Source organism: Vipera berus (genome assembly GCF_964194415.1).
Source record: "Vipera berus genome assembly, chromosome: 1".
Lineage (NCBI taxonomy): Eukaryota > Metazoa > Chordata > Lepidosauria > Squamata > Viperidae > Vipera > Vipera berus.
The window spans coordinates 249,609,724-249,632,113 of NC_138202.1; the positions used below are offsets into that span (position 1 = coordinate 249,609,724).

The window sequence follows — 22,390 nt, forward strand, 5'->3', positions numbered from 1 at the left end:
GGCCAGGAACAGACAGTGAGAATCTGCACGGACATCTGCAGTACAGTGATAATATCAAAAATGTATATACACTAAAATGATTTTTGGTGATTACTGGTTTGTAGCAATTATCTGGAGCATGTAAGTATTTTTTTGAGCAATTATAAACCTATGCATATTTCCAAAATACTGTATATCAAGCCAATATGTTTTGTTTGAATAAAATAGGCAAAATATTTTGTTAATTAAGGCCTATTTACTACTACTGTCAAGCCCTTCGGGCTCGACATCACAGAGGGGACCGGGGGAGCACACACGGCAGTACCCGCCCTGCCCAGCCACGCCCGAACTCACCAGCTGTCCGGCGGGCGAACGCCGAACCTGTAGCCGCGCCAGCAGCTGAGAGGCGGCCGAAATTCACTGTGAGAAGCCGAAAGGAGCCCGCGCCGGCACGACCAGCTGAGAGGCGGCCGGAATTGACTACGTGTAGCCGCAGGGAGCCCGTGTCGGCGCGAACAGCTGAGAGGCGGCCGGGAACGACTACGCGCAGCCGCAGGGAGCCCGTGCCGGCACGAACAGCTGGGAGGCGGCCGGAGATGGCTGTTGGCGGTCGCGCGGCTCCTTCGGCTGGGGGGCAGCCAGGAGCACCTGCGGCTAGGGACAGCTACAGGACTTCACAGCGGTCAGCTGTGCGGCGGCTGGGATCGATCGTCGGCGACCGCGCGGGGCTTATGGAGCCTCAGCCGCCTCCACCGGCGGTAGCGCAGGGCGCTCTACAGCTGCGCTCAGGCGGCGGGGCTTGCCAAGGGGCTTCGGGAACAGCACGGGACGCTGAGATGGTGGAGGGGAGCACAACGGGGACTTTGGGCTATGGGGGAGGGGGGTGCTGGGCTTATACCTTCCTTCGAGTTGTATGGTCCTCGACAGCAGGGGAAGAGGCAGGGCGTGGGGCGACGGGGTAGGGGCGGGGTATTTACGCAGCTCAGGCGGATGCTGGCCTGCGCGGGGAGAGGGTGGGGTTAATGGGTGGAGCTGTTGCCCAATTATCGGCAAAGTGTAAAAGGCGCGTTGGGGGTGAGTAACTCCCAACGCTGACTTTGTTATTGCTTGGAGATCTTGCTAGTAAAGGTACTCTCGCAGTCATCCGTACTACGTCGTGGTTTTTCCTGCTTGCTTGCGTTTCTCGGCGTAGACGAGGTGTTGACAACTACCACATATGACTGATATGTGATGATACATGAGATAAGGCCAATGAGATGGAAGGACACTTTGATTCCTATAATGGATGAATGGTTGCAAAAGTTGATGGAGCTAGCAGAAATGGCTAAATTGGCTACTTTGATTAAAGGAATAAACACAATTACTTTTGTTTCTACTTTGAAACTGCTTCTGGACTTTGTGCTGGAGATGGAAAAAAAATGAAACCTTGATTTTTGGTTTTACTGATTAGATAGGTTTGTTGTTATAGAAATGGCTAGTTTGTACTATTATGTAAAAGGAAAAAGTTCAGGTTTGATGTCATTATCTTACTCTACTGTACCAAAGGGAGTTGAAAGTCAATGCCTTTTCTTTCTTTTTTTCCTTTTCCGTACACTTTTCCCTCTCCCTGTCCTACTATTTTCTTTTGTATTTTATATTATAAACTAATAAAAAAAAGAGATAACATCTATGAGATATGCATTAAAATGCGTGACTACATTATGATGTAATAATATGTTCATTCCACCGGGACCTGAAGACCTGGCTCTTCGAGCTCTCTGGCCCAGGCTGAGAATTTTAATTTTAATTTTAATTTTAATTGGGGTTTTTACTCTTTCAGGGACTGTTATAATCTTTTTAATTGTTTTTAATTTTTGTATTTCTTGTTTTAATTCCCTGTAAACCGCCCTGAGTCCTTCGGGAAAGGGCGGTATACAAATCCAATTAAATAAATAAATAAATAAATAATAATCAACATGAACAATTCAGGCACATTTTCAAATCTAGATTCTGGAAGCCATAAATACCAAACTAGACCATTAAGTATAAAAAATTAATTGTACCTGACATATTCTGATTGACTGATCTAACACCGTCTTGGTATCAGTGACATAATCTGGACAGGGAAGCACGGCATGTTCAAAGTGGGCTTGCAACAGAAGATGACATTTGGTATGTGAGCTGTCAAAAGAATGTGGGTTGACTTCAATAGGGAGACATTTGGCCAGTTCGCTATTCATCTGATCCTCATTGTGCCTCACTGGGAGGTCTCTGTATTCTTCAGCATCCTGAAAGAGAGAGAGAGAAAGAGAACATTAATGAAAAGAAATGGAAAGAACTGGGGTATAGATAACTAGGAGCTTGCTTTGGCAACTTTTATCCAAGCCCCCAATAAAACTACTTTTCAGAAATGGGAACCTATGCAGATACAAAGGGCCACAATTGGAAGCACAGATTGGAAAAAAGATACCTAAGTGCTCCTAAAGCTATTGCTAATCCATAAGCAGAAGTAGCGCTAGAGAAAGGCTGGATTACATTTACAATATAATAATGTGTTTTTCCCCCCAAATGCTTTTCAGAAGAAAATGCTCTCTCAGTTATAAATTTGGCCAACTGAGGATTAATTAAAACTGCATGGAAGCTGTATATGAGAATTAATGTAATAGGTTTTACTTTTGTGAACAGGGTTACTGTACAATAAAATATTCTTTTAAATGACAGAGAAAGCCTCAAGGCAAGAGGATAAAAAAACTAGAATAGTAATTTAGCAAACCCTAGAAATAAAACCTAAGCAACCTCTAAAAATGTCATGGTCTTTGAACAGTGTGGTTTTTTTTAAAGACAGACTGCAGACAACTGCTACCTAATCCTTGATGTCTTTTCCATTCTTTTGTGAAAACTGTGGTCATTTATTTTCTGAACCAAAGGGTCAGTGCCATTTTAAGCCCTATAGAATTCTTCATGTTTGTTTCACTCTTATTTAAGCCACATCCCTTAACAATATTTTAGGGGATATTTACCAAGGAGATTTTTCTGTTGGGGCTTGGTAGCTCTAGTCATGAGAGAGACTAAGGGGTGGGATCAGCAGGATGGCTGCAGCTAAGCAGGTATTTCTGGAAAACAGAAAAAGTCTCCTTTCTCCCCCTTAAACAACCTGTTTTATTTACTTCCAAAATACGCCTCTGGTTTCAAACACTTCGCCTACTTCATTTCCTATGTGTGTGTGTGTGATGGGTGATTGTAAGTGAAGTTCATTTTCTTATCTACATCATGTAAGTAATTAAAGGAAATTGAGAATGAGCACTGGAGCTTTTATGCATCTGGGAACGAAGCTGAATGTAGGGCACCAAGGTCAGGCTAGTCCATTATATTTTTATGTGACAGGCTGGTCTGTCTGCCCCTGTCCCTGTTTGCTTAGCATCGGCAGGACAGGCTACTAACTGCAAATCTGTGCTTCTGATTTGCCCAGATGTCCTTGAATAAAGACATCTTCCACTGCAAATGTGATATGGCAGTGATTGACAACTCTATGATGAACTCAGCTCGCAACCCCCTGCTACTGTTTTCAGATTGCAGGAAGACAGACGGAATAAAGAAACATCCTTCATAATCAAGTCAAAGCGGCCTTGCTGTCCACTCAGTATTTTCTGCGTTCATTTCCCTTTTTTTAGCACGAACCGCACTCTGCCCTGCAAGTTCCACAGATTATGCAATGCCAATTTATGAAAAACAAAAACAAGAGTCTGGCAGCACCACTTTAAAAAGACTGTTCAAAAATGGAGAAGAGGCACATCCATAAGAACATTAAGAATGCCAAATGAACTGTTCCTTCATTTCCCTTAAGTGCCAGTGGAAAGCTGAATGAATTTGGAAATTCAACAAAAGCTGATGGTAAAAGTTAATCTGCTTATATATAAGGTATAAAATCACATAGATTTGGAAGCTTTCTGATAGAAGCATACAATTTTTTTTTTACTGAGTTTCCTTTCGGCCAACAGGAAATAATGAGGGAGAAAAGTGAAGCAGCTGAAAAGAAGTATTTAGAGTCCCTAACAGTTTTTGGTTGCACTGATACAAATATTTATTCTGATTCCTCTCAACCCTTCCCCCGCTTTCTTTTACAAAATGAAAAAAAAACCCATATAATGGGATTTAGTAAATAGCAAATAGCAATTTCAAAAATATGTGCCATGGCACTACTTGGAAAGAGAGTTACAACAGGCCATAAAATCTATTCCTTTCTAAATCGTCAAGAATAAAAGTAACATTGGTAGCATGAACTAACATCATGCAGCCTTAAAGTAGAACTGAGTCTGTCTACATCTCAGTTATCATTCTACATCTGAATTGTAAATGGCCAGTCAGTTCTTACACTGAGGGATTTTCACAATTGTTAGCAATTACAAGTTAGCAATTACAAGTATTTGCATTTAAGTCTATTCAGATCTCCAAAAATGATGGAAGATCATATTTATTGATTTTTAGACTATCATAAGATGGTCCTTTTATAATTTTATACAATTCGGTGTCAAAGATAAAATAGAAGCAATTTCTACTTTAATTCAATTCACTCTTCTGCCTAACCATCAGTTCCAAATCCAAACCCTTTTCCTGTGTTACTGAAGTTTTCACTAAAGCTTAAGAAAACATTTATTCTGAATTTTCTCTTGCCTTACCTAGCAGTTCAAAGCCAATGGTTCCAAAGAGCTGAAATAATGATATAGATTTGTTTTGTTTAGGAGATGTTGGTACCATTACTAAAAAAGGCTACAATGGACACTTTACTGGTCCCTAATAAAATTTAAAGGCTCACCCTAAATTCCCCAGTTAAAACTAATTTTGAATTACTACCACCCAAATGCTAATAAGTCACATTCAGTATCAAGTGAAAATTCACAAAACCAGATATACCAAGGGGTAGAATCCAAAAGTCTTAAAATACATAGTTCACTACCAGAAGAGCTTGGGAAAATAATAACTTGAAATTACAGCATTTTTACTATTCAATTAATATTATTTATAAGCTCTTTTTATTTCAACGTTATTCTCTTATCCAAATTATTTTATGCATAAAATTACTTTACTGCAATGCAGATTTATACTACATACTAGTTCCTAGATTTATTTTTTTTAAAAAAAACACCAAATATACTATATTTTAGTAACGTATTTTGTATTGATTTAAGGCTGCAGTCACTAAGTCTTCTATACAACGAGACTAACTTCTAGTCAGCCTGTGTAATATTATGCAGTACAATCACCATCTGGTGCAAAATAACTAAGGACTAAGTGCCATTAAAGTCAGTAATACTCCTAAGCAAATATACATTGGACAGAGTTGTGAGATGTGGAATAGCTTGACCAATGCAGGTGACAAAAGAAAGCTTTATTTATGTTAAAACTTAAGTTCAACCATGAGAAATAGCAAAGCCTTTAAAGTTAATGAGTTGCAGATTTCTCAGGTCAAACTGATTAATTTGTAACACTAAGACTCTTAAACTAAACTAAACCAAACCAAATCGGCCTCTCACATTCCCTGAGCTTGTAAATGCAACTGTCCTCTTTATCAACACTATACTGGGAAGCTTGTTTAATGTGGAATTTGAGGCACTACTAATATATTAAATAAATTTAGCAGTGCAGCTTCGCTTTTCTGACAATATTGAAAAGGTGATGTACACATGTATGAATGTGTTCATTAATTATTTTCTTATATGCATTTTTTTTCTCGTTCCCATCATCTTTCATTTCACCATTCCAGCAAGTATTCTTTGTAGTAGTAGTCTGTGGTAGTCTGTCACATAATTTTCTTTTCACTCTGTCCAAGCAACTTCCCTAATCTATCTTCTAATACTTTGTTGTTGAGAACTTGCACTTTCTTTTCCTATTTTAGTTCAACAGAGCCCAGTGCTTTCTCTTATGTTATTTAACATCTACATGAACTGTGCAGAGAATTTATCCATCAGGTTGGGGTGAAGTATCACCAATATACCTAGCTATTCATCATTTCTGTAGGTAATATACAGTGGGGGAAAAATTATTTGATCCCTTGCTAATTTTGTATGTTTGCCCACTGACAAAGAAATGATCAGCCTATAATTTTAATGGTAGGTTTAACTTAACAGTAAGAGATAGAATAACGACAAAAAAATTCAGAAAAACGCATTTCAAAAAAGTTATAAATTGATTTGCATTTTAATGAGTGAAATAATTATTTGACCCCTTTGTAAAACATGACTTAGTACTTGATGGCAAAACCCTTGTTGGCAATCACAGAGGTCAGACATTTCCTGTAGCTGGACACAAGGTCTGCACACATCTCAGGAGGGATTTTGTCCCACTCCTCTGCAGATCATCTTTAAGTCATTAAAGTTTTGAGGCTGATGTTTGATAGCTTGAACCTTCAGCTCCCTCCACAGGTTATCTATGGGATTAAGGTCTGGAGACTGGCTAGGCCACTCCAGGACCTTAGTGTGGTTCTTCCTGAACCACTCCTTTGTTGCCTTGGCCATGTGTTTTGGGTCATTGCCATGCTGGAATACCCATCAATGACCCATTTTCAATGCTCTGGCTGAGGGAATGAGGTTCTAACCCAAGATTTGATGGTACATGGCCCCGTCCATCTTCCCTTTAATGAAGTTGTCTTGTTCCCTTAGCAGAAAAACACCCCCAAAGCATAATGTTTCCACCCCCATATGGAATGGTGTCCTTGGGGTCATAGCAACATTCCTCCTCCTCCAAACACAACGAGTTGAGTTGATGCCGAAGAACTTGATTTTGGTCTCATCTGACCACAACACTTTTATCCAGTTCTCCTCTGAATCATTCAGATGTTCACTGGCAAACTTCAGATGGGCCTGTACATGTGCTTTCTTGAGCAGGGGGACCCTACAGGCGCTGCAGGATTTCAGTCCTTCAGAGCGTAGAGTGTTACCAATTGTTTTCTTGGTGACTATGGTCCCAGCTGCCTTGAGATCATTGACAAGATCTTCCTGTGTAGTTCTGGGCTGATTCCTCACTGTTTTCATGATCACTGAAACTCCATGAGGTGAGATTTTGCATAGAGCCCAGACCGAGGGAGATTGACATTTATTTTGGGTTTCTTCCATTGGCAAATAATCACACCAACTGTTGTCACCTTCTCACCAAGCTGCTTGGTGATAGTCTTGTAACCCATTCCAGCCTTGTGTAGGTCTACAATCTTGTCCCTGACATCCTTGGACAGCTCTTTGGTCTTGGGCATGGTGGAGAGTTTGGAATCTGATCAATTGATTGCTTCTGTGGACAGGTGTCTTTTATATAGATAACGAACTGAGATTAGGAGCACTCCCTTTAGGAGAGTGCTCCTAATCTCAGCTTGGTACCTGTATAAAAGACACCTGAGGCCCAGAAATCTTGCTGACTGATAGGGGATCAAATGCTTATTTCACTCATTAAAATGCAAATCAATTTATAACTTTTTTGAAATGAGTTTTTCTGGATTTTTTGTTGTTATTCTATCTCTCACTGTTAAAACAAATCTACCATTAAAATTATAGATTGATCATTTCTTTGTACAAAATCAGCAGGGTATCAAATAATCCCCCCCACTGTAGGAGATACTTTGGAAGTCCTGAATAGGTATCTGGAGGCTGTGAGAATTTGAATGGGGCAAAGCAAGTTCAGTTTAAATCTTTCCCAGTCAAAACTGTTGTTTGTTCATAAACACAACAATCTTAAGAAAATTGGTCTTGGTATTTGCTCTGGATAGGATAATGCTCTTCCAATAATACGAATAGTTATTGGCACATTGGGTGCCATACACCCCAAAAAACTTAGAAGGCATTTAGGAAATCTGAGTATTGACAACATTCCCACCTGTCAATTGTAAAAGGCCACTCAGCTGGACTACTGTAATTCATTGGGGCTGCCTCATAAATTATCTGGAAGCTATAATGGCTGTACGTTTTGGCAGTGAAGTTACTAGTTATTTTTTTTACATTATTCTACACTGCCAATGTAGAATACTTAGTAAGCTTCCAGACTTAGTTCAAAGTGCTACTTATGTCCCTTAAAACCATAAATGGCACAGCACTGTTAAATATCAGCCAATGTCGTGTGATAAATAAATCTAGTGAGGTCATCAAGAGAGGGTTTCCTGGAGGTCCCTTATTTGAAGGTGGACCAAATAGCAGGCCTTCTCTATAGTAGGCCCCTCCTCAACCTCTTCCTGGAAGTCTCTTCAGTGCTAACATTACTCAGTTTTAGGAAACATTAAAAAGCAGTACTGTTCCAATCAACTTTCAGCTGCCGCTGATTATAGATTACCATTCCAGATTTTGATATTGTATTATTTATTCTGGGTTTTTTTTTCCAGTTCTAGTCTACTGTTTGCATTGTTTCTATTTTGGCTATTTTGTATTTAGCCAACCAGAACCTTTGGGATTGGAGCAGATTATAAATTCTGTGCAAGATAGAAATTAATAGAATGTTTTAGAAATATATAAAATAAAAAGGTTGAACAAGGAAATTGGAAGCACCATGGAAATCGGAATAAATAAGAACAGTAAACAAGTAGCATTGCAAACAATGTTTTACAGTCAAAACTGTTCAGCTCTCATCGGCAACAGTTATGTATAATGAAAGGATGTTTATAACAATTAGACAAACCTTTAGGTAAAGTCACCTAAATACTAGAACTCACAGGATCCTGGTTTCTAGCCAGGAGTTCTAGTTATAGTCTCTTGGTTTCTAGCCAATTTAGCTATTACACGATACTGACTCTGATATTGCAGTATGTCTCATTTAATTTCATCTCTATATTATGGGGATGATGGAGAAACTGCTATGGGCAGAAAATGTAGAATGATACACTCCCGTCAGTATGTGAATTCACATATGTGAATCATCACCCCACAATTAGTGATGCATTAAAGACATCTCTTTTTAAATGTTTCAACCTGTAACAGTCAAGGGAAAGCATCTTAAGGGGAAAAATATGAGAACAATATCAAGTAAATTATTTAAAATGATTTTAAAAGTACATGATTTTAAGCATAACAAAGCAGATTAACATAAAACATTCACATATGGATTTCAATGCTCTTTAATTTCATCTTCTAAAGGCAAGTGAATATAAAATTAGATGCTCAACATGTGTTATGGTCTACTGCCACCAAAAGTGCTACCTCAGAACACCTGTTTTCTGTAGTTTGTGATAAAGTCAGACTATCAGTATTACAATGTTTCTTAACTTCAGTAGGCCAATATTTTTTGACCCGCTAGACTATAGTGCATTCTTCAAATTTATTATCAAATTCATTTGAATTGAGGTAGAACAGAAAAAAAGACCTGAAATTATTGTAACCTAGAGACAGAAATCCATTTATCCGTTATCGAGCCAATCCTCACTTTGTTCTCTGACTACAAAAAAAAAAAAATATGGGAAAAGGAAATCAATACAGTAACTATGAAGCTTGTACTAAGAAAAAAGGCCTGCTACAAGTCTTCTGTTAATTTTCTTTATCAGAAAATAAAATCAAGAAACATATAATGTTCCTTGACTAAATTATGAACAAAATGTAACCCCACTGTTCTCTGGATCCAAAGAAAAGGCAACACTTGCTAAGAAATAGATTAAGGCCAGTAAAATATTTACTCTGTACTGATTCACTTTTAAGCACATTTTCTCTAAATTATTTCCTCAACTTTAAGATTCACTTTTTATAGCTATAAGGTTAAACATATGCATTTTAAAATTTTGCTACGTGAGCCAACAACATTTATTATCGAACAGATGGAATTAAGCCAGTCCTAGGTATACTGCTCAAAAAAATAAAGGGAACACTTAAACAACACAATGTACTGTATTTAATAGTAGGATGTCTTATTTTCTGTTCCCTTTATATTTTTGAGCAGTATATATAAGTAGCAAACCAAGCACAAGGAAATGCCTCTATTAAAGTGGCTCCTAACAATATTGTAGTTAAACTTACTCTTGTGATATTTATTTTTATACAACTTTATATTTCTAGAAGCTTATTTCTACTCCACAAGATTTGCTTTATGGTACCAGATTCATAGGATAGATAGTTTGCCAAGTTTTATGAATGCAAATGAATTTTTAAATTGTTCAGGTAGATACAGCACTGAGGACAGCCTTCAACTGAGGACACATTTGCTGCATCGTTTGAAGGGACAAACGTGAGTGTTTTTTTCTCTCCTGCTTTGAATACATAGAGCAAAATTCTGTGTGCACCTTCAGGATGATTTTTGTTTGCTTGTTTATTTCTGGCCTGATCAATCAAAGTAGGATATACCAATTCATCTGTCTCTCTATCAAATATTATAATTTCAGTCCACTTCTCCTTTTCAGGTATGTCAGGGAAACAGTCATGCATTATCTGGAAGTAACACTTCTATGACCCCTTATTTTAAATCTCCATTACTTCCAGTGACATTGGGAAATGGCTGGAGAAATAACACATTCTGTGGAGGACTTTTTTTATTATTTTCTTTCAATTTGAAATGTCATGAAGGAGTGTGTGCAGCAGACAAGTTAACATGTGAACAGGTCTTTCAACTGTGAAGACCTTTGTCTTCTTAAAAAAAACATGAGATTCATTCCTATTTTATGGTTATAGTCAGTTTGCAAACATCCAGTAAAATTCAATCTAATGATCACTTACCATCCAGCATTTTTTTTTAAAGTATTGCCTTTCTTTTTAAGTCTATAAATCCAATAATATAGTTTTTTTTAACCTTCTCCCTATAAAAAAAGAGCTGCCAGGTCTCAATCCCACTTATGTTATTTCATCATCTAGAGCCTATTGCAGAAAAGCAGAATTAGCTGCTGATGTTAAGCATTCCCATAGTGAGACTAGTAAAAGCTGATCCTGTAAAAACTGAGCTAGTACAAATTCAGCTTCAATTTGGTTTCCAGTATCCAGTTCTTTACAAACTGAAGGCATATGATGTCTCCACACATATTTAAGTCTAAACTTGTACAAAAGGACAAGGGCATCAGAGAACTGATTAGAATTAGCTCTAAATTCACACACACAAGTCTCCAAAATCATACAGAGGTTTAGATTTTAAATAAAATGGAAGTAACATAGACTCTTTTAAAATAATAAAAACTATTACAAACTAAACAAGTAAAATAATAGAGAGAAAAAAATAGAAAGTGTAGAAAAGAAAAAACACCCCAGAAAAATAGAAAAAATATATCAATCTAGTTATACAAGTAGTCATTCTTAGAATTAATTTCTGGATCAGCTGTTAAAAAATATCCTTCCGTATTTTGAATGTTAAAATATTTTGCTTCGTTCTGCATTAGAAAGTCAAATTTAAATGTTCTCCTTGAATTGTAATCTTTAGTTCCTTCTGGTTCCCTCTAGTCTCATCCTGTTCAGGTTTTTTTTTAAAAAAAGAGAATCCCAAACAAAAGCATTTTCTCATGAGAAGGATTTTTATAATTAATCCCAAAATGCTATTTCAAGTCCTTAATCCATTTGTAACTTTCCAAAATCCAAGTTCTAATCATCCTTTTGCTGTTTATCCAAAAGAATCTTTTTGAAGTTCTTAAACTTTCATTTAAAACTTCTTGCACTAATGATAGCAGGAAACTCACCCTGCGCTGTAAATCCTGTTGATCCAAAGGTTCCTAATAGCTGAAAAGGAGTTAAGGAGCAATTTCCAAAAGTGATTAGAAAAGGACATAATATGAACTTAGTGTTCTTTTGAAAGTACCAACTATTTTGCAGCAAAATGGCTTCTTCCTTTGTCTTCCCCATCAGTGTTATGATCTCCTCATGAGGAGCATCTGTATGAAGCACTTATGGGTGAGCTTTATGAACAGTGGGACAGAAATGACAAATTGAAGATGGCTCTGCCCAAAGCAGATCCGACAACCAAGGTGAAGTACTGTAGGCTCTTATAGAACCTGAGGATAATTCTGAAAGGGCCAACAAGATGTTTTTCAATGTCACTGACTGTGTCCAGAAATATCAGAACAAGACAATATCAAAATAATGTTCCCAATCCCCAATTCTCTCAAGAACTTCAGAATGACATTATGGCCAACAGTCTCCAAAGCGACAACATACCAGATGTTCATCAATGAGACAAAGGCTATCTTTGTGCCAAAACCTGTTCCCAAGACGGATTTGAAGGATTTATATAAACTGTTTTCCACTGAGAACTAGTGCTCAGGGCTTTTCCAGAAGTGAAACTGGAGGTTGGATGATAATTGTCAAAATAGTTGACTCTTCTAAGGTGGATGATTAAACTGATCAGGATGGGAATGAACAAATTAAGGCTACTGATCAAAGTCTCCATGCAGATGGTGTTGTTGTTGTTAGCTGCAAAGTTGTGTCCGACCCATCACGACCCCATGGACAACATTCCTCCAGGCCATCTTCTGGAGTCCATTTAAGCTCACGCCTATTGCTTTAGTGACTCCATCTAGCCACCTCATTCTCTATCGTCCCCTTCTTCTCTTGCCCTCAACCTTTCCCAGCATTAGGCTCTTCTCCAGTGAGTCCTTCCTTCTCATTAGGTGGCCAAAGTATTTGAGTTTCAACTTCAGGATCTGGCCTTCTAAAGAGCAGTCAGGGTTGATCTCCTCTAGGACTGACCGGTTTGATCGCCTTGCAATCCAAGGGACTCGTAGGAGTCTTTTCCAGCACCATAGTTCAAAGGCCTCAATTCTTTGGCGCTCAGCCTTTCTTATGATCCAACTTTCACAGCCACACATTGCAACTGGGAAGACCATAGCCTTGAATATACACACTTTTGTTGGCAGGGTGATGTCTATGCTTTTTAGTGTGCTGTCTAGATTTGCCATGGCTTTCCTCCCCTGGAGCAAGAGTCTTTTGATTTCTTGGCTGCAGTCCCCATCTGCGGTGATCTTGGAGCCCAGGAAAACAAAATCTGTCACTACCTCCATTTCTTCCCCATCTATTTGCCAGGAATTGAGAGGGCCGGATGCCATGATCTAGGTTTTCTTAATGTTTCAACCCAACTTTTGCACTCTCCTTCTTCAGATGGTACGTAGTGTCTATTTCCAATTTTTAAGGTTTCTATGAAGGAACCCTTCATTGACTGGATTTTGTATCTCCAAGTACTGATTATCGGACTACTTTTGTTACCTTCATGGATATCTAAATTGGAAACTGGAAGTCAGTGACCATGGAATCCTTCTGCATCATCTGATTGTATTGAACCTTGTGACAATATTCTAGTTCTTCACATCAGATGGTTTACAGAAAATAGTATGGTACTTACTGATTAATCTTTAGGCCACTGATATATAGTATCTCTCATGCTGTTCAATACCTGTATGAAATGTTCTCAGCATTTAGAATGATAATGGGAAATTAACTGTTTCATTTAGCTTCACTCTTATTTTCAATAAAAATTACCTAGTCAAACTGTATATGAAATATTTCTCACCTAATAAGTCAACAGCATATACAATCTAATCATTTTCTTAATTTGTTCTCTAACATATATTTCTTCTTTCACTACCCCATCATACAGGGCACTTCCTCAAACAGGTCTAGTTTTCAAAACTTGCTCTTCTTTCATAAGCTCACAGATCTAATACTGTTATTAACCTCAAGTAACTGTGTTTTCCTTTCCAACAACAACAACAACAAAAAACAGCACACAGCATGGAATGCTTGTATCTGTAAGCACAATTTTGTTTGTGGCTTGTGGCTTTCATTAGCTTAGCAGCTTAATGATAAAAATCAATTCTTTTTCAAGTCAGGAACTATTTTAGACATTACTAAAAGGAATTCATAGGACATGGTTCCCTTTTATATGTTAAAACATTAGCTTCACTTAAATATTTTTTTTTAAAAAAATATTTTTAAATTAATATATATGCCTCTCTTCCATAAGAATATGTGCAGACTGAATTTTTAATAATGTGCATAGTGAGAGCATGCATATTCACTGATACCTAGACTAACAATTCCTATGTTAGTTAACAACCCCAAAATTAAGGGTTGTTTGGTTTCTAGTTTTACCATATTAATTTCTTACATGTATGTAAAGGCTTTCAAGAGAATCAAAATCCATGCAAGTTCCATTGTCCCATTAACCACTGTTGTATGGAATGGTGTTTGAATAATCATCCATGAAAGGTATCTCTTGCTCACAAAGTAATTCCTACAATTTTCCACATCTGTTATATTGATTCTCCATAACAATAGCAGTGCATTTCTGCCTAATTTATCCTGAAGACAAGGACTTAGAACCTTCCAAAAAATGCTCAGCATTGGGGAAAAGTATAAAATCGAAGATAGGGATAGTCTGGCATCTCAGAGATGCTTTAGACTAATTCTTGTCAGACATCATAGCTCATTGCAAAGGATTATATTCACTATTATTATACATTGACAAAAAGTTAAGAAACATTTAAAATATTGTAATCAGTAGTTCATAAAAGGTTTAACTTTCTATCTCTTAGTATAAACTGTTTGGTATGATTTATACAAGTTGATAACAATACGAAAAAAGCAGAATATTTGTTGAACAGTTGCCCAGAAACAAATAACTAATTATTACTGATTGCAAATCAAGCTTCTTCAGTTTAATAACCTTCCAGTCAGCATGACTATCTTTTAAACTACAAGTGAGCTTCTTTGGATCCCCAATAGTTAGAGGAATGGGAAAGTTTCTAAATGCAATAAATTGAATACGGAAAGTTGCTATGAGTGGAGCAATTTGTCCCTGTTTGTTTCCCCATCCCAAAACTGCAGGCTAATTTTGCTGACTGCCGATTGCCAGCAGTTCAGCAGTTTGATTCTCACCAGCTCAAGGCCGACTCAGCCTTCCATCCTTCTGAGATCAGTAAAACGAGGACCCAGATTGTTGGGGGCAACATGCTGACTCTGTAAACCGCTTAGAGAGGGCTGTAAAGCACCGTGAAGTGGTGTATAAGTCTAAGTGTTATTGCTATAATCGGAGATTTTCCAAAATGCCTTGAAAAAGGACAGGGAAGCTCCGTTTTATGAGCAGAGGTCCATTATGTTTTTCTTGATGTATATATGTATGTGTTTATGTATGTATGTATGTATGTATGTATGTATGTATGTATGTATGTATGTATATCAGTTGCTTTAGAGCAGACATGTCAAACACAAGGCCTGCGGGCCGGGTCCAGCCCAATATATGGTTCCGTCCAGCCCGGGGACCAGCTCTGGAAACAGCAAAGGACTGGCCCGCTGCACCTCGGCCCAGCCCAGGCTGACCGGGCACTGATCTACAACCTGGTTGCATCCATCAAAGCCAGAACGTGCTCAGCCTTAGATCCACAGGGCAGCCCTGCTCTACCCCCTGGGCACGTGCGCAAGCGGAGTCCAGCGTCCCTGCTGGGTGTCTTGCCCTGCAAGCTGACTTCACCCAGAATGCCGGCGCCAGTCGTCTCCTTTGCGAATACCCGGGGGGGGGGGCAGAGGCGGCAGGGCAACTCCTTGCTGATTCCAGGGCTGCTCCGTGGAACCTTCATTCCTTTCTTCCTTTGTTCTCTCCTTCTCGTCTCTTTCCTTCCTCCGCGCTTAGGAAGAGGTGATGGGATGGGGAGAGATTGCCAGTACTGCTATGTTGCCACCGGTCTTGCTAACCCACGTGGGCGGGCAGGGGCTGTCCCGGTGAAAGGAAAGCCTTGTGTCTGTGAGGCTGGAGGTGCTGGTGGGAGGGGGGTGGTGCTGATCTACAACCTAGTTGTGTCCATCAAAGCAAGAACGTTAGATCCACAGGACAGCCCCACCGGGCTCCCTGGGCGCGCATGCAAACGGAGTCCGGCGTCCCTGCTGGCTGTCTTGCCCCACAGGCTGACTTCACCCAGGATGCCGGCGCTGGCCGTCTCCTCTGTGCACAGCGGGGGGGGGGGCAGGACAGAGGCAGCAGGGCAGCTCCTTACTGGTTCCAGGGCTAAGGCTGAGCGCATTCTGGTTTCGATGGACTGAACAGCATGGCAGCACTGGCAATCTTTCCCCCACCCATCACCCTTCCTCAGCACGCAGGAAGGAAAGAGATGAGAAGGAGAGAAGGAAAGAACAAAGGTTCCACGAGGCACAAGGAGATGCCCAGCCACCTCTCCCCCTGGGTGTGTGCAGCTCTGATCAACTATCACAGTCACCATTTTGACAGTTCTGCTATACTGTTGTCTGTGGACACCCCCACTAAATGCAAGCAGGGGATAAACTGAGCCTGATTTGTTCTCGGTCTTTTAAGTGGCCACAGACTACTAGCAAAAGTGGCATTTGATCACAAGGCAAGGAGGCATCGAGAAGTGTTTCCCCCTTTCCTTTTGAGCACTCAAGAAGGGATAAGAAAGAAAGACTGTATGATAAAGTGGGCTCAGAATTTTCAAGAAGTCATTACAATGGATACTTGGGAAAAGATCTGGGTGAGAAATGTAAAATTTACACAAGCTCAAAATTTAAGAGAGAACTTTTATAAAATGTTTTATAGGTGGCATTTAGATCCTAAAAAATTAGCAAGTATGTATCCGAACTGCCAGCCTAAATGTTGGAGGTGTGGTGGTGAAGATGCAACGTATTTTCATATATGGTGGACCTGTAAAAAGGTTAAAGCATTTTGGATTAAAATTTGGTGGAATATGCAGAAGATATTTAAGAAAAGGATAAAGTTTTGTCCGCAATTGTTTTTACTGGGCATTACTACTGACACTACTGTTGTGGACATTAAGTTGATGTTGAACTTAATTACGGCAGCAAGACTTTTAGTAGGGCAATATTGGAAGAAGGAAGAACTGCCGACTATAGAAGAATGGACTTTAAAAGTTTCCAACCTGGCGGAAATGGCAAAGATTTCAGCGTATTTGAAAGACCATTCGCAACAGAGATATATTGTGGAGTGGAAAAAATGGATTGATTATATTCAGAATAAATATGGGACTAAAAGGTTTCACGTAGCATTTGAATAAGTACTGATGTGATATTTACATGGCTTGTAGTTATTTTATAAGAGTTAAAGTGCGTTAGATTTAATAGTTTATTGTTGTTTGCATATGGTAGACTAGGATTGTTTGTATTTTTATACCTTGTATTTAGCTCTGGGAAGTCGGGGAGGGGGGAGGGAGGGAGGTGTTGGGGAGGGTTGGGAAGAGGGGAGGGGGTTGGGAGGGGTTTTGTTTTGTTGTGGTAAAAATAAAATGTACTGTAAAACTTTTCAATAAAAAAAGAAGGGATAAGAAAGGAGGAAGGGAAAGAGGAAAGACAAACAAAGAGAAGGAAAGAGGAGAAGGAAGAAGGAAAGGAGAATGAAGAGGGAGGGAAAAAGAAAGGGGGGAAAGGAAGGAAGGAAAATAGATTATAATGAGAGGGAGAAAGGGTCTGAGGGAAGTCCTGCCTTAGCAGTTGACCATGAGCAGCCCTGCTGCCCTTTCACCATCCCCTTGTCCCTTCCTCCTGACCTCTCCTGGTGGTCTCCCATCCTATTGCTGAGGATGCTTTGGTTACAAAGCTGGGTCTCCTGGCAGGGAGAGGTAGCAGGCCTCCCTCTGACCCACACATTTTGCCTTCCCACAACACCATGAGCAATTTATGGGCTTATGGAGCAAAGGAACTGGATGAGGCTGTCGGCAGGCCCAGAGGATGGGAGAGAGGCTTTTGGAGGAGTTGGTGGTGGCGGCAGCATTCTCCAGGGGTGAAAAGCGAGGAAAAGGAAAAGGTGAAAGAAACAGGATCAGAAAAAGGAAAGAAGGCAAGGTTCTTGTGCAGGAATACAAACTAATATGAGGGCTAATCCACCTGGAGCTCTGTTTCCATCTGTCCTGTTTGCCATCGTTCGCTACCTAGAGACTAAAATGGAAGATCTGAAACTTGACTTGGCTATGAACAAGGAGCGTATATCGGAGGTGGTGACACTTTGCGAGCTGGATGCAACAAAATTTCATTTTGATGTATGCTGACTGGTGTACATTCAAAGTGACAATAAAGTTATTATTATTATTGTTGTTGTTATTATTTGGGCAAGGAGAGCAAGCACAGCAGCAGCAGCCTTGAGGAGGAGGTTAGCGCAGGTGGGTGTCACCTTGGGGAAGTGGGGCTAGGCTAGGCTGGGCTGCGGGGTCCCTGAACTCGAGGGCTGGGCACTTGACATCTGCTGCCCAAGGTTCTGGGCAGCCTGTGCCACCGTCCAGGGACCCCCCCCTGCACAGCCTGAGAGGGACAGTGGAGCATGTCCTGGCACTCGCCCCGGCCACACCTTCCTCCGCCGGAGACCCTTGGATCCATCTCATGCCTGCACTGGCGCCCCTGACACGAGCAATATTGAGCTGGGCACGCCCACTCAGTAGGCCATGCCCAACCCAACCACACCTCACCCAGTAGGCCATGCCCATGCTAGCCACACACTCCTGCCCCCCCCAGGGCAACCACAATGTTAATGTGGCCCTCAATGAAATTGAGTTTGACACCCCTGCTTTAGAGGAATATCCATGTGGATCATGAATGGGGATCCATGTTATACAAGAGATATCTAATGGTTTGAACAGTGAGTTGTATCAGCTAGGATTGCAAGATATTGTGTAGATGTAAGTGAACAATGTGTTTGCACTGAGTCCAGGTTTAACTCAGATGCTTTAATCCCCTTGGATAAGAGTACCCCTCCTATCTAAATAGTGGAGAGCCTAAGGGATTCTGGCTATGAATCCCTTAAGTGACACTAGCCTTCCAGTGTCACTGCGCCAATTCTCATCTTCTAAGTCTTCTGGAATAAAAGGAGCTGGATTCACAGGGGATACGGTAGATAGATATTGAAATGTGAAACTTGGATGACCATCTCCATAACTAATCCAGCTGGTGACTCTTCTTCTGGGCTCTTGTTGCTGTTTGAAGCCACTATGTAAACTCATATGATAAAAACATATTTTACAAAATCTCAGTAATTTAAAACCAGTCTATTTTTTGGTGACCATAATGGCAGGGACAAATTTTGGTTGATGGCTCTATCTTTAAAGAAATAGAAATCCTTAAATGTTTAACTTTTATGTAGAAATCTGCTCAAGCTGCTGAGCCCTGGACTTTAAATGAATATTTCATATTTTGGTGACTGGGGGAGAGGAAACAAACAGAGTGAAAAATGGAAAATTTAACTTGGCTATTTTGTAATAAAGGATGCAGTGTGCACATTCAATAAACCTGTGTTCTCTATACTTTGACTCATCTTACATTCCTATTTACTACTTGTAAGATATATTTAATAGATCTGCCAAGAGGAAGGTAACTGAAGAGAGCTTCTTTTGCTGCAATTCCAACTAGCAAGAAGTTCTATTGAAAACAAAAAAAGAGAGATTTCAGTACCAGATGTCTGGGAAGATCCCATTTGGATTTGAGCTACTTAAATTTGCAATCATGTATTTATACATCTAACAGAGCTTCTGTTTCCCCTAGAATCTGAAAATTAACTAGCTTTGTAGCATCTTCCTTGATCTGCCACCCGTGCCCTGAGGATTACAGACTCCACCTGAGCTTGTTTTACAAGCATAAGAGAAAAAATTAATCTCTCCTGGCAGCAATCCCACTGGGATACGGATGAATAATGATATCCCTCTCTTGCTGCCCTCTCAGTCCACTAGAAAACCACTCTAACTCAGCAACATGGAAAATGCTGAAACCATTCCAGCTGTGGATTAGCAGCCAGTCAAGCATCCATCTGCTCTCTGTGAGAGAAGGTGAGCATGCATTCTTACAGCTTACATAGCATTCAACAGTAGTATCTTTTAAAATCCTAGTTAACTAAATGACAACAAAAATGCCTAAAGAATTAAGAAACATCCCCTATTTTCTACAGCAGCACACTATTTTAAATAGCATTTATCTATTTTATATCTCTGTAAGACATAAACCACAAACATTTTCCTTCTACCTTATGGGCTGGATAGCTTATCCATTGTTTACATTCTGAACATCAGATCAAATATTAGAAACAAGAGTGTAATGCAGGAGAAATTAAGTCCTGTAGATCATTTCCAAAATATGCAATTTTTCATTTGACTGTCCTGAGTGACAGTGCTGACATACATTAATTGGGGAGATAAATTCTCAAAAAGAAAAAAAAAACATTGGCAGAAGTAACTCACATATTTTTTACATAAGCAACTGCATTTTTCTCTAAGGGATCAAGGCTTTAGTTTCATCCATTTTCTTCAGTCACATTTCAATATTTGCACTTATATTTCTTGTAATAAATCTTGGATTGTATCCCCTCCTTCTCATAGTCTACATAGTCTGCTCAACCCAAATTAAAACCACTATTTAAAGATGTGTTATTATTTAAAATTATATGCTGCCCAGCTCCAATGATTAATTAGACAGCTACAGATAAATGTTAAAACAAAAAATAAAGTACCATATACAAAGAATGAAGGTGGAAAGAGTAACAAAAAAACCCAATGGGAACAAAATAAACAAACCCACATAATCCAAAGGTGGGGGGGGGGCTTCACTTACTCTTGCTAAAGCTTTGGGTGAAAGCCTTCAAAGCCCTTTCAGAAAACACTTCCAGACAGTGGAGGCTGTCTGGATCTTAGGAGGGAACCTTATTCCAGAGGGCAGGCGCTGCTAGAGAGAAGATATGCTTGCTCAGAGGTCCCGAGAGAGGGTATTGTTTAATCGAAAGAATCCAGAGCATGCCAACTGTGATGTGATTCAATTAGCTGAGCAGGTACTATGAAAGACATGCTGTCCCTCAGGTAAGCAGACCCTATGCCATCTAGGACTTTATAGGTAACAACCAGCACCTTGAATTGCATCGGGACATTCAAAGACTATATATATTAGGACAGAAGTCTTGGTACTACAGTTGAATAGATACAAGAGGAAAGGACAAATGGATGGAGTTTTCATGGCAGAATATGATTTGAGATGTGCATTTTTCTCTCAGAAAAGCAAACAAAGATATAAAGTGATAAGTCACATATAATGTTACATAACACACTGCATGTTCAAGAGGGTATGGAAAGACCACCATGAAGTTAATAAGCAGATCAAAGAAAAACAAATGGCTACTATTATTGAGATGGCAGAAAGGAATGCCGGCACACAATCTTTCTGGTACAATATATACAGTATATATATTTGTTTTTGTAGATTTTCACGGGTATAGGTTATGTAGGTCTTGGCGTATTCGGGTCTTTTCCCGTGTAGGATTGAGGGTGTCTTGGCGACGTTTCAACGAGGTCCCACTCGTCATCTTCAGGTTGGTGTCTTCGGTTTCATGCTTGTGCTTCGCTCGCACAAGCACGAAACCGAAGACACCAGTCTGAAGATGACGAGTGGGACCTCGTCGAAACGTCGCCAAGACACCCTCAATCCTACACGGGAAAAGACCCGAATACGCCAAGACCTACATACATATATATATATACATATACATATACATACACACACACACACACACACACACATATATATATATGGATGTTTGGTCATTCGGGTTTTTCCCCGCGTAGAACTACAGGTGTAGGAGCAATGTTTCGACGAAATCCCATCCGTCATCCTCAGGCTGGTGGCTTCAGCTTCCTTCTTCTGGGAGAAGCATGTGGTAGTGGCTGTTTGTTCCTCTTTTTTAAACTGCCAGAGGGGGTGTGTTCTGTGGGTGGAGGTGTGCTGATTGGGTGGGGGATTAAGGGGTCTCCCGATACTCCCATGTTACACCTCTGCTCCACGAGCTGCATTGGCTGCCAGTTGCCCTCCGGGTGAGATTCAAGGTGCTGGCAATGATCTATAAAGCCCTACATGGCATGGGTCCGGATTACCTATGGCAGCACCTGCTGCCGGCATCAACCTCCCTCCGTCCAGTGTGCTCTCACAGAGTGGGCCTCCTCAGGGTGCCTCCGATCAGAGAATGTCGATTGGTGGCCCCCAGGGGGAGAGCGTTCTCTGTGGGCGCGCCAGACCTATGGAACCGCTTGCCGGTTGAGCTCCGGATGGCCCCCGACCTTCGCTCCTTCCGGCACGATTTAAAAACCTATCTATTTGAACAATCTGGCCTGGTCTGATGGGTTTAGGGTTGGATCTAATTTTAACATAGTTTTAATTATTGTATTATATTGGGCATAATTATTTAATTCTTTTTAACTTCTTTTTTAACTTTTGTATTTATATTCTGATATTTATTGCCCTGTTCGGGAGAAGGGCGGTATAAAAATTTAATAAATAAAAATAATAAATAAAAAAAATAAATACTACTAGTATGTTGATGACATCTAGCTATAAATCTCCATTCTTGTCCATCTATGTGATGCTATTAAGGTTTTTCCTAGTGCCTAGAATCACTGAGAATCAGGAAAGGGAAAAAGAAGTTTTAATTTAACCCTATAAATCCCTATATGGCACAGAACCAGGTTATTTCTGGAGCTCCCCCCAATGATCTCTGTGGGTCCCACCAATACAGCAGGATAAGTATGATC

At 40.0% G+C, this 22,390-nt stretch overlaps 1 protein-coding gene across 1 annotated transcript in view; it reads right to left on the reverse strand.

The window, feature by feature from the left end:
* The window catches only part of ASCC3 (activating signal cointegrator 1 complex subunit 3), a 231,550-nt gene that overhangs the window by 38,050 nt on the left and 171,110 nt on the right, over positions 1 to 22,390 (reverse strand). Inside the window, exon 37 of the mRNA XM_081312640.1 lies at positions 2,022 to 2,246. Coding sequence (XP_081168766.1) covers positions 2,022 to 2,246 — 225 coding nt within the window. The remainder of the gene's footprint in view (positions 1 to 2,021; positions 2,247 to 22,390) is intronic.